This window comes from Gracilinanus agilis, chromosome 4 (genome assembly GCF_016433145.1).
Source record: "Gracilinanus agilis isolate LMUSP501 chromosome 4, AgileGrace, whole genome shotgun sequence".
Taxonomy (NCBI): Eukaryota; Metazoa; Chordata; class Mammalia; order Didelphimorphia; family Didelphidae; genus Gracilinanus; species Gracilinanus agilis.
The window spans coordinates 180,969,012-180,982,588 of NC_058133.1; the positions used below are offsets into that span (position 1 = coordinate 180,969,012).

The following is a 13,577-nucleotide window of genomic DNA, read 5'->3' on the forward strand; positions in this document are numbered from 1 at the left end:
ACTTGCTTATGAGTAGAATCAAAGTCTGTGTGAGTAAAGAGTCTTATAAATAAAGTCAACTTAACCAGTGTGCTCAGATGCCAGGTTTGCAAATCATTGACTCAAACATGGTCTTAGAAATTCAATTAACTTAATTCCCTTTCTGGGTCCTGCACCTTCATCTAACGGCCAAATTGTTGGGTGAGTCATTTCATTCATGTAAAGGGACCCATATAGATAAAAGCAAGAATAATATGTTTCTCCCAGAAAAAGGGCACAATGTTTTTGTTTTTTGTATTGTTTTTATTCAAGCCTTGAAGAATCAATTCCCTTTCACACAGATGAAACACAATCTGAGGTATTGTGGCAGTCTGCATCCTATAATTCTGAACACAGACAACCCTGGATTTCTATGTGCAACAATCAGTGTTCTGTACCATCGTATGCTGGGTATACATTGCCCCTGAGAAAATCATCAAGGTTGCTGCTATCTTTCTTCCTCATTCTCCACTATCTAGGTATGGTTCTGATGGGAACCACTTTTGAGGCACAGATTAGTCAAATAAGAGTTCATGAGGTCTTCTGGTGAGAGGAGAAGCAGTCAACTCTAGAAGGTTCCCTGAGGAAAAAAAAAGCCCAAAGCCAACTGGTCCTCAGCTGTATATCCAACTGGTCCTAAAAGCCATAGATCAAACCGGTCCTAAGGGCAAGGTAAGCAGTCATCCCCTAGATTCCATAAGTATCCTCCGAGATCACTACCTGTAAGGGCACTTCAGCAGAATGCAGTGTTGGTGGTAGATTTATGAGATTCCCTAGTTAGGGAGTGTTATCTATGGGTTGCTACACTAACAAAAATACACTCTGGAGGACCAGGTAGAGTTTGTATAGACGAGTGCTAGAGAAATAGGGGAGTGGAATCAAGAAAGAAATTCATAAAATGTGAAGAGTTGTTTTGACCCCGTAAGAAGATCTCAAGCTTCCCCAAGTGGGAATGAGACTGTATGAGACTGAGTAGATTGGCAATTTCTCTCCTAAGCCAATTTACAGAGCAGTAGGTGACCTGGTCTAAGCTGGCCAAGCTCCAGTGCAAGCAAAGCCAATTTTGAATGTAATGAAACTTCCTCCAACCCTTCTGTGTTCAGCAAGAAGCTACCTCCTGAGACAGGGGTTGGTGTGGATGTTGATTTTTTTTTTCTGATTTGTTTTCTTCCTTTTTAAAGGGCACAATAGACCAATTGTGTTCCCTAGTAAGGACTTTCCTTTAGAAATATAAACAAGCAGAGTTTTCCTGATCTGACCTAGATTCAACTGTGGGAGAGGGAAATTGTTGCTAGGGTGGGGAGAGTGGGAAAGGAAGTTAGTATTGTAAGTCAGGCGTAAGACTAGCATGAATAGGGAGACATGCCGAAGAGTGCTTTCAGTTCTCTGGAAGAAAAGAAAAATAGCCAAGGCTGAGTTGGTGTCACCAGGACCCGACCACTCAATGTGCATTGTTTGTGAAAAATGGAAATAAAGCTGCCTCCTTCTATGTTTTCTTGGGGTAGTTTTGACAGGCCTTCTGGATATCATGCAAGAAGTTTGGAACTCCATTCTGTAAAAGAAAATTAAACTCATCAGATTTCTTACTCTCACACAGCAATCCTAATTTTCCATACAATTCTTCTGACTTCTATAAAAGAGACCCAAACACCATGTAAAGCAAAAATTCCAAATAGGACCCTAGCAAGATTTTAACACAACACAGCTAAAGAATATGGGTAAAGGATAATAAAAAGAATATAAATTAGGAGTCAGAGCACCTGGGTTAGAATCACTAGTCTACTACTGACTTATGTGATGTCAGAAAAAACAAAAATCCTCAGGGTTTCCATTTCCTTATCTTTAAAATGATAGAGGTGGGTTGCTAGATGACTTAATAAGGTTCCTTCCAGCTTTATGATCCTATGATCCTAAGAATAAGACCCAGTAGGTGAAATTTCAGAAGGAAATAACATGCACCTAAACTCTGGCAAACTGGTCAATGGCCAAGTATTATGGAGATTGTCCAGCCTGCTTTGTTGGCATTGATCTACTGGCTAAAGGAATCATCCAATTACCTGTAATGAGTACATTTTGAAAAGTATGGCTATTTCTACCAAATCCGCATCATTTTTTGTTATGATTACCATTTTTAATTGGCTTAATCATGCTAATCATTTTCTAATGTTGAAGAGTATTGGCATAGGCAGTTTCAATCTAATTTTATTTGAGGGCATTTTTGTTGTTTTTGTTTTGTTGGAAGAGGGGATTGGATACATGCTGTGGTCTTCTTGCTAGATTTTTATTAAATATAACTATAAAAAATTCATTAGTAACATTGGTCTAAAAACAGAAGTTCTCAAAGTATAATTCAGGGTTCCCAAAAGGCCAAAACTATGAGGTAAAAACTATTTTTATAATAACACTAAGACTCTAATTTCTAATATGGTAAATATCAATGAATATAATCCAGATGAATAAAAGCTTTTAGGGTTCTCAACAATTTTTAAGAATTAAGAAGTAAAGAACTACTTATCAAAAAATTTGAGAATCTACTGGTCTATAGTACTCTCTCTGTTTTATCTTTTCCAAATTTAGATATTAGAACCATAATCTCATGAAAAGAAGGCTAGAAGTATACTACTAGTACTTTCTTAGTTATTGAGAATAACTTCAAGTGTACTGATAGTTCTTTAAACATTTGTAGAATTTCCTTGTTAAAATATCTGTACAAGAGCAAGTAGGTGACTCAGTAGAGAGAAAGCTAGGCGCAGAGATAAGAGGTCCTGGGTTCAAAACTTTTTTTTTAATCTGCAATCAGTTATTTTTATTTTTTCCCTTCTTTTTTATGTAGAATATTTTTCCATGGTTACATGATTTATAATTTCTCTTCTCTTCCCTCCCCACTCCTGGAACTGACAAGGAATTCCACTGGGTTATACATGTATCATTGTTCAAAACCTATTTCCATGTTATTCATATTTGCAGGAGAGGGATCTTTTAACATCAAAACCCAAATCATATCCTCATTGAATCATGTGATTAATCATATGTTTTTCTTCTGCATTTCTACTCCCATAGTTCTTTCTCTGGATGTGGATAGCATTCTTTCTCAGACATTCCTCTGGATTGTCCTGGGTTATTGCATTGCTGCTAGTAGAAAAGTCTTATTACATTCAATTGTACCACAGTGTATCCATTTCTGTGTATATGATTCTCCTGGTTCTACTCCTTTCACTCTGCATTAATTCTTGGAGGTTGTTCCAGTTCACATGGAATTCCTCCAGTTAATTATTCCTTTCAGCAAAATAATATTCCATCACCAAGAGATACCACAATTTGTTCATCCATTCCCCAATCGATGGACATTTTCCAATTTTTTGCCACCACAAAGACTGCGGCTATAAATATTTTTGTACAAGTATTTTTCCTTATTATATCTCTGGGGTACAAACCTAGCAGTGGTATGGCAGGATCAAAGGGCAGGCATTCTTTTAAAGCCAGTTGTGCATAATTCCAAATTGCCTTCCAGAAGTTAGAATTGGTTAGACCAATTCACAACTCCACCAGCAATGTGATAGTGTCCCAATTTTGCCACACCCCCTCCAAAATTTAACACTTTCCTTTGCTGCCATATTAGCCAGTCTGCTAGGTGTGCGTTGGTACCTCAGAGTTGTTTTAATTTGCATTTCTCTAATCAGAAGGGATTTAGAACACTTTTTCATGTGCTTGTCCCTTGACCATTTGTTGATTGGGAAATGGCTTGATTTTTTTGTAAATTTGACTTAATTCCTTATATATATGGGAAATTAAACTTTGTCAGAGCGTTTTGTTATAAAAATGTTCTCCCAGTTTGTTGCTTTCCTTCTAACTTTGGCTGCATTGGTTTTGTTCTCTATATCTTGCTTGGTCCTTCCACAGATCTAACAGGTATACTATTCTACGTTCACCTACTTCATTTATGGTTTTACTTTTTATATTTAAGTCATTTACCCATTTTGAATTTATCTTGGTAAAGGGCAATGATGGGAAAACTACAGCCCGATGAGGCCCCCTAAAATGTTCTATCCTGCCCCCGTGACATTATTCCTAATATGATGAATACAATGAGTAGGATGCAATACAGATGCCTTAGAAACAGACTGACAGATGAGTATTTCCTTTGGCCCCCTCTTTAAAAAGTTTACCCAACACTGGTATAGGGTATAAGATGTTGATCTAAACCTAATTTTTCTGTTGGGTTCAAATCTGGCCTCAGATATTTCCTCATTTTGTGACACAGGCAAGTTCCTTAACTCCAATGGCCTAGCCTTTTGAGCTCTTCTACCTTGGAACAGATACTTGGTATTGATTCTTTTTTTTTTTTTTTAACCCTTACCTTCCTTCTTGGAGTCAATACTATGTATTGGCTCCAAGGCAGAAGAGTGGTAAGGGCTAGGCAATGGGGGTCAAGTGACTTGCCCAGGGTCACACAGCTGGGAAGTGTCTGAGGCCAGATTTGAACCTAGGACCTTCCAGTCTCTAGGCCTGGCTCTCAATCCACTGAGTGACCCAGCTGCCCCCACTTGGTATTGATTCTAAGAAGGGCTTTCATAACAAAAAAAAAAACAATCAAACAAATAAATAAACTAACAAATAAATGAATGAATGAATGAATAAGCAAATAAATAAATGAATGAATGAATAGACAAATAAATAAATAAATTAACAAGTAAACAAATAAATAAATGGATGGATGAATGAATGAATGAATGAATAAATAAATGAAATATCTGCATAATGGTTCTACTCCACCCCACCCCCACATATACACATTTTTTAGGTAGTTCATGCATGGTTTATTCAATTTCACTTTCTAAAATTGGATAGTTTAAGATCGCTATTTCTGATTTTTATTAATTTTAATGTCTTATATTTTTATTAGTAATCTATTTCCTTTCAATTCTTAGGTTAGCAAGCATAAAATTGTACATATTTAGTTCAATTATCATTTTTATATTTTTTCATTGTGATTTTAGGATTAATTTGTATTTTATTACCTAGATTTTCTTCTCTTTTTTGGATTAGACTGGCTAAAGGTTTGTTTGTGGTTTTTTTTAGTATAGGTATGCATTTGTGTTGTTATTTTTTAATCATCTTTTTAATTTTGTAAAATACTTTTGTGTGTGTGTATAGGTGTGTGTGTGTTAGTTCCACATAAAGTGGATATATGACTTTATATTAAAGAGCATGCAATAAAAATAAATAGAAATGAAGCAGATCACATGCCTTTCACCATTATGGGTATGAAAAATATTTTTTACCAAAAAAAGAGATAGAGGCAATTTCATCGCTAAGCCTCCATGTTGATCTTTGTGTTTTGTGTGTGTTCCGTAAACCAATTAACATTTTCACAATGAATCTGGTTACTATTTCTGACTTTTTACATTCATTTGCCATATTCATGTGCCATAATACATGGTCAGTTTTTAAGTTCCAAATAGTATTGAGAAATATATTCCTCTGCCTTCCCATTCAGAAAATGTATTAAGTCATTTAGCTCTAGTTTCTCCAGAAATTTTTTTCAGTTCAAAATTTTCACTTCTGCTTATTTTTTTCTATTAGATCTGTCCCAATTTGAGAAAGGGAAAGAGAGAGAAAGAGAAAATGTAAAGCCTTCTACTCCTGCATTAGTGTTTTTATCTTCTTGTGTTTCAAAGTGTTGTTATATCCCATCCTCCAATCCTGAAAACATATCTGATTATGCCATAAGTAGCTTTGGTTCTGTCTCTGGTCTCATAAAAATAGCAGTAGGGACTATCTTTCTTGTTCTTATTTTTATTCCCAGTACCTAGCACAGTGCTAGTCACATGGCTGTCACTTAATAATTGTTTTTCAAACTGTATGTGACATTCTTTAGTGCGCACACTCACACTCAGCAGTCAATCTACGATCTAACTCTAGTTACTTAAAAAGGACATTTCCACAAAAAAGATCTCTCTGAGTTGAAAATAATTGTTTTTTCCATGTTTCAAAGATTGCCCGTGTTTGTTGAATATTTCCCTTCTCATATCTTAAAAATGATCATTTGATTTTCTTCTTTCTTATTTTTTGATCAAATTAACCAATGGTTTATCTATTTTATGGTTTTTTCCATAAAACCATTTCCTTGTCTAATTTATTAGTGGAATGGTTTTCTTCTGATTTTATTAATCTCTCCTTTGATTTTCAGGATTTCTAATTTGGTGTTTAATTGGGGATTTTTCATTCATTCTTTATTTTTTTAGCTGATTGCCCAGTTTATTGATCTGCTCTTTTTCTCTTTTATTGATACTTAAGCATTTAGAGAGATGAATTTTTCCCTAAATACTGCTTTGGCTATATTCCAAAAAATTTGGTATGTTGTCTCCTTGATATTCATTCTCTTTCATCAAATTGTGAGTTGTTTCTCTGCTTTATCTTCACTGGTTGTGAATTCACTCTTTTCATTTTTGGTATTATAATTTGATTTTTTCTCTCTCTTTTTTTTGCCCTCTAACATCTTAAAAGTCTTACCTTTGCTATCCAGTTGACAAGCCAGGTTGGAATTGTGCCTCCAGGGTTATCATGGTAGAACATGGAAACTGGGGGTAAAGAAGGAGGAAATAAAAAGAATAATTCAGAAAAGAAATAAAAATACAAGAAAGTTCAAAATCAAAAAACTGTGATATGACTATCCAGAATGGGCACCAATATTACATAGGAAAGAAGTATCTCAGGGCAGGAGACTACTCTCCAATAATTTTTTTTCCAAATTTACTCTTTAAAAATTATTTCAAAGTCAGCAAGACCTAGATTCAAGTCCCACCTTTGAAACGTGTTGGCTGTCTGGCCTTAGGCAAATCATTTCATCTCTCCATGCTACCAGATAATTCTCCAAGACTTTAAATTACAAAACAGATACAGAAATGCATATCATTACTGGTAGAGAAAGATTTCTCAAGATAAATTCCCTCCATCATTAAATCCACAGATTTAATCACCTCCCTCCCTAATATCTCCTTCATCTCCCAAAAAAGTCATTGGTTCAATTTGATTTGAACCTGTGACTTCATTAGTAAAATGAACTCCTTATATTTAAGCTCTTGCCAATTAGGCTAATTAACATTCATCTGAAACACAGTCTTTGAGAGGAGCTTGGGACACCAAAAGGTTAAGAAACTTGCCCAGGATCATATAACTAGGCCATTATAATTTAGACACAGGATTTGAACCAGATCTTCCTTAATATCAAGGTCAGCCCTCAATTCATGCTTACACACTTACATATATATAAACATCCACAGGTAGGTAGATATAGAGAGAGAAAAACAGAAAACTATGTTTCAACATAATTGATTTCCTTTATAATCCTATGTATTTTATTCTATGCATTTAGAAACATCACATTGAGAAGAGATTTATAGGCTTCATCAGAAGGCCAAAGGGATCCATGACATATAAAAGTTAAGAATTCCTGTCATAATACAAATTTATATTCTCTTAATAGCCTTATCTCTACTTTAAGATTTGAGAAATGAGGCCAAAAGAAATGGAAACGGTCCTGTCCTGGGTCTTTAGGGCAGGCTATGCTGGAGCTGAATCTAGTGGGGATGTAATAAAGCAGCACAAAAGAACAGACTTTGAGTTAGAGACCCTGGACCTGAATTCTAGCAACTCTAGTTGCTACTTGGGTGACCTTAGGCAAGTCACTTTTCCTTTGTAGGTCTCAGCTTCCTACTCTGTACAAGGAAGGGGTTAGGGCTATGTCAGAGGCATTAAACATGGCTCAGTTAAACATTCTCCAGTGTGGCCTGGGCCAGATTAAAATGTAATTGGGAAATATTTTGAAAATAAATAAAAATGTAACAGAACATAGATAATGTTGATATATAATTTTCTAAGTCAATATGTGACTCACAGGGATGCTCAGGCCCTTGTTACAATTTGAGTTTGACACCAGTGAGTTGGATGATCCCTAAAGGTTCTTTCCATTTCTTCTTTCAGCTGTGTCTTTATCTCTTTTTTGCACCCCCCACCATAAAACCAGTTCCTTACCTAATTTATTAGTGCAATGGTTTTCTTATTTTCAATTTTATTAATATTTCCTTTGTCCTTTGATTTTCAAGATTTTAGTTTGGTGTTTTAAGTGAAGGTTTTTAATTTGGTGTTCTTCTAATTTCCTTAGTTGCAAGTTCAATTCATTGCAAGTTCAATTCTTTTTGGGAGGCTCTTAAGAAGAAGCTCCAATAGAAATAGGTTGTAAACCCAGGATAGGCTTGTCTTTAAGAGTGATCACATGCCTTTGTTCCAAATATTCAATGAATTTTATTAAGAAAAAACTGATGATAATGTATGCAAAAGTGCAAGGTAAGCTGGCAGCCAAGTACATCTGAGTGTCTTCAAAAAATGTTTCATATTTTGTTTGTTTATATTTTAAAGCAAAATTGAGCTGTCAACTTTTTAAAATTAAAGTTTTAGTTTAGTTTAATAAATAAAAATATTGTCTTTATATCTGAGTACTCCATAAATGCTCATCCTAAAAAATCAAATAGATTTCCTTGGGTATACATACATTCTAATGATGTGTTTATACATACATACATCCTATGGATAAGGCAAGTTTAAAAATGCTATATACTTCTTGGCAGAGAAATGATAGACTAAGATGAAGAATAAGATATACATTTTTCAGATATGGCTAAGGTCTTTATTTATTTGCTTTGCTTCATTCACTTTATAAGATCAGGAGGAAAGGAGGAAGGAGATCAATAAAACACATAAAATATACATTTAAAAACAAAGAAATTCCAAAGGGGCTATAAATGATTCCATAAGTTTGGTTTTAATATACTCTTCTTTTTTGTGCTTTTATTGTATATTGAAATGTTTATTTTTTATTAAGTTCATTTTAAAAACTAAAACAAATTTTAAAAGAACATTTTAAAAGATCCGATGAAAAATTCAGAAAATGAAAACTTACTGAAGCTGGGGTAGCATTTTGTATGAGCTAAAGTACCAGCCCTGAATTCAGCTGGTTGATTTTCTTGGTCAGTCATTTTTTAGTCTTGTCTAATTATTTGTGAGTCCATTTGATATTTTCTTGTATGATAAATAAAAATAATCTGGAGGCTTATTACCAGATTTATAAGCATTTATTAGTAAAGAGAGAGAACTAGATAGAGGGAAAGAGCCAGGTCTCGGCCTTTCTAACTTTAGGGATAGATCTGATTCTCCATTTGCTGACTCAGGCTGGGGCTTGCCAGAGATCAGAAAATAAGGAAAAGCTCAGAGAGAAATGGCAGTCCAGAGTGGAAGCCAAGAGAGTGACTCTGCTTCCCACCCTCACTTTTCAAACTCTCTCACTCTTCCTCCCTTTCCTTGGCCAATGGCTTTCAAACATCATGCCATCTGCCCTTCTGTCAGGTAGTTAAATACCACACATGATTGTGATTCCTGTGCCCCACTACTGAAGTGCCTCAAGATGGAGATATTTTACTTTACACACTTAGTAAAGATAATTTTGTGATTTTCCATTTCTTTCTTCAGTTCATTTTTTATAGATAAGAAAACTGAAGCAAACAGAGGTAAGTGACTTGTTCAGAGTCTCACAGCTAGTAAGTGTCTAAAGCCAGGATGGAACTGAAGAGAATTGAGTCTTCTTGATCCCAGGCCTTTCATAGCTTCAGTCTAAGATCAAACTGAAGTTTAAAATAAAAAAAATGTATTTTGTGGGGCAAAAAGGAATGCAAATCAATTTTAACTTTCCACACTACTAAAAAAGAATGGGTGGAGATCTGCAGTGAGAAGTTCCAATACAGGTACCACCTTATACCTAGCAGACTGGCCAATATGTCAGCAAATGAAATCGATAAATGTTGGAGGGGATATGGCAAAACTGGGACACTAACACACTGCTGATAGAGTTGTGAATTGGTCCAACCATTATGGAGGGCAATTTGGAACTATGCACAAAGGGCTTTAAAAGAATGCCTGCCCTTTGACCCAGCCATACCACTGCTGGGTTTGTACCCCAAAGAAATAATAAGGAAAAAGACTTGTACAAAAAATATCTATAGCTGCAGTCTTTGTGGTGGCAAAAAATTGGAAAATGAGGGGATGTCCTTTGATTGGGGAATGGCTCAATAAATTGTGGTATCTATTGGCGATAGAATATTATTGTGCTAAAAGGAATAATAAATTGGAGGAATTCCATGTGAACTGGAATAACCTCCATGAATTGATGCAGAGTGAAAGGAGCAGAACCAGGAGAACCTTATACACAGAACTGATACACTGTGGCACAATGACTCTACTAGCAGCAATGCAATGATCTAGGACAATTCTGAGGGACTTGGGAGAAAGAACTCTACCCAAACCCAGAGAAGGAACTGTAGGAGTAAAAACACAGAAGAAAAACAACTACTTGATCACATGACTTGATGGGGATATGATTAGGGATGTAGACTCTAAATGATCCCTCTAGTGCAAATATTAATAATGTGGAAATAGGTCTTGATCAATGATACATGTAAAATCCAGTGAAATTGATCATTGGCTATAGGAGGAGGATGGGAGGAGAGGATGGAAAGAACATGAATCATGTAACCATGGAAAAATATTCTAAATTCATTAATTAAATAAACTGAAATTAAAAAAAAAAGAATGCCTATCCTTTGATCTAGCAATAACATTGCTGGGTTTATACCCCAAAGAGATAATAAGGAAAAAGAATTGTACAAAAATATTTATAGCCACTCTTTGTAGTTGCAAAAAATTGGAAAATGAGGGGATGCCCTTCAACTGAAGAATGGCTGAACAAATTGTGGTATCTTTTGGTGATGGAATACTATTATGCTGAAAGGAATGATGAACTGGAGGAATTCCACGTGAACTGGAATGACCTCCAGGAATTGATGCAGAGTGAAAGGAGCAGAACCAGGAGAACATTGTACACAGAGACTGATACATTATGGTAAAATTAAATGTAATGGACTTTTCTACTAGCAACAATGCAATGACCCAGGACAATCCAAAGGAACTAATAAGAAAGAACACTATCCACATCCAGAGAAAAACTGTGGGAGCAGAAATGCAGAAGAAAAACATATGATTAATCACATAGTTCAATAGGGATATGATTAGGGTTTTGGCATAAAAAGATTACTAAATATAGTGTAGAAATAAGTTTTTAACAAAAGATACATGTATAACCCAGTGGAATTGCTTGTCAGCTCTGGGAAGGAGAAAGTCACTGAACCCCAAGTGCCTAGCATTTACTGCTCTTCTACGTTGAAACCAGTACTTACTTTAGTAGATCCTAAGACATAACATGTCAAGGTTTTTTAAAAAATTAAATTTAAATTAAAAGTGAGTAATGTGGGATATGTTTCCATGGACATAAACTTCTCACTACTTCTAGATAAGTTTCTAAGATTCTAAGTTATAAATGACTTGCCTATCTGTGTCAGGAAAGAGAATTTACTACACTTTATGAAATTGTAGTTCTAGACCAAACAAAAATGGTGTTTGGAAAGTACTGGAGTGTTATATGGGTTTTGTTTGTCTTTCTTTTTCAGTGAGGATATAGATGGGAAGAAGAGAAGCTAGATTTTTGTTGAATAAAAAAGAAATATTTTTCATAGAAAGCCCTGTAAGCTTTGCTCTATTTTCAGTTCATCATAAGGGCAGAACTTGGAAACAAATGCCTTATTCTAACACTAACCAAGGCAGCTACTGCCAAATGAAAGACTTGAGTTTTTACCTTTGCACCCCTCCTTGCCATTACTTTCAATCACAAGACTTTGCCTGTAATCACTGACTCGGATGACACCATACTTCTCTGGGATTTCAGGTGTGGAGAAGCTCTTAGCCAGTATGACACGGACCGTCCGCCCATTTAAATTGAGATCTCTCCCATCGCGAATATATACATACTGTGGGCCAGGTTAAGGAAAAGCATCCACTCTGGTTTTGCATATATATGAGAAAGGAGACTTAGGCCTGTTAGAATTCTATGTATCAAATCCAGGAGGGCAAAAAATCATGTTGCCAGCCTATAATAATTCTTTGATCTTGGCACAAAGACTCAAAATAAGAAGGGAACTTAGAGGCCATTTAGTTCAACCAGCAGGTGGTACAGAAGATAGAGTGCCCACTCTGGAGTCAGAAAAACTCATCTTCCTGAGTTCAAGTCCAGCCTCAGACATTTACTAGTTGTATGATCCTGGACAAGTAACTTAACCCTATTATTATTAACATTTCCTCATCTGTAAAATGAACCAGAGAAGGAAATGTCAAACTGCTCCAGGGTCTTTTCTAAGAAAACCCCATGTGGCATCAAAGAAGTCAGACACAACTGAAAAACAACTCATTCACGTTAGTTAGCAGAGGGCTAGAAAGGAAAATACTTTTGCCCAAAGACATACTGGAAAGAAAAACAGCTGAGATCTGAACCAAGTTGTTCAGACTCTAAATCTATTGCATTTTATTACTCCACACGTTTCCTCATATTAATCCTTGTTTTACTCCTATATCTTGTTTCCCCAAATGGAGTACAAACTATTCCAGGGCAAAAATGATAATCCATTCTTTTGGTTTGTTTATTTTTTAAATTTTGCAGGGCCTACACCTCTGCACATGGCAGGTACTCAGTAATGTTGTTCTTTTGTTTCAGTCAGGTCCTAGTGTTCATGACCTCATTTAGTTCTCTTGGCAAAGATACCTCCCTCTCCAGCTCATTGACAGATGAAGAAACTGAGGCAAACAGAGTAAAGTGATTTGCCCAGGGTCACACAGATAGTGTCTGAAGCCAGATTTAAACTCATGATTATGTGTCTTTCTGACTCCAAGCCTGGCATCATTCGTCTTGCTTTCCCAAATACAATGTATATAGGTTCTTTTGGTCCCCACCTATGATTTTATTTTATTTTTTTTAACCCTTAACTTCTGTATATTGGCTCCTTGGTGGAAGAGTGGTAAAGGTGAACAATGGGGGTCAAGTGACTTGCCCAGGGTCACACAGCTGGGAAGTGTCTGAGGCCAGATTTGAACCTAGGACCTTCCATCTCTAGGCCTGACTCTCAATCCACTGAGCTACCCAGCTGCCCCCCCCCCACACACACACACACCTGTGATTTTATTGAAAACTCTCAGGTAAGGAAATTCTCTACCAAGGCAAATTAGCATCTATTCAGGAACTTATGGCCCCAGGGGAGACTGCTTGGGAGCACAGAAATATTTAAATAAATTATCAGTACCACCCAGCCAGGATGGGGAGAGGGGCACCTGAACCCAAGTCAACTCTCTTCAGATGAAGTCATCTTTCTGGGTTGTAGAAAGACAAAACCAACAGTTTCTGCCTTCCAAGGATTTAAAGTCTGCCTTAACAGAAGTATAGAAAGAATGGCATTCATACCTGAGAAGCCCTCAAAGAACTCATGAACAGCTCATAAATTAGGTCATTTGGCAGCTCTTTTTAAAAGGATACATCTCTGTTGGCCACAGGGAAGGGATATTTCACCTCCCAGTAGATGACCATCTTCCCACAGATCTCTTGTTCATAGAGTTCTATGAGATAAAAA

General features: G+C 36.1%; 1 protein-coding gene across 1 annotated transcript in view; it reads right to left on the bottom strand.

Moving 5' to 3' along the window:
- Positions 1-280: 280 nt before the first annotated feature.
- LOC123245088 (phosphatidylcholine transfer protein) overlaps positions 281-13,577 on the bottom strand; it is a 54,213-nt gene continuing 40,916 nt past the window's right edge. The window contains exons 3-6 of the mRNA XM_044673823.1: positions 13,484-13,563; positions 11,759-11,930; positions 6,532-6,599; positions 281-1,570 (exon numbers count right to left, since the gene is read on the bottom strand). Coding sequence (XP_044529758.1) covers positions 1,505-1,570; positions 6,532-6,599; positions 11,759-11,930; positions 13,484-13,563 — 386 coding nt within the window. The 3' untranslated portion in view covers positions 281-1,504. The remainder of the gene's footprint in view (positions 1,571-6,531; positions 6,600-11,758; positions 11,931-13,483; positions 13,564-13,577) is intronic.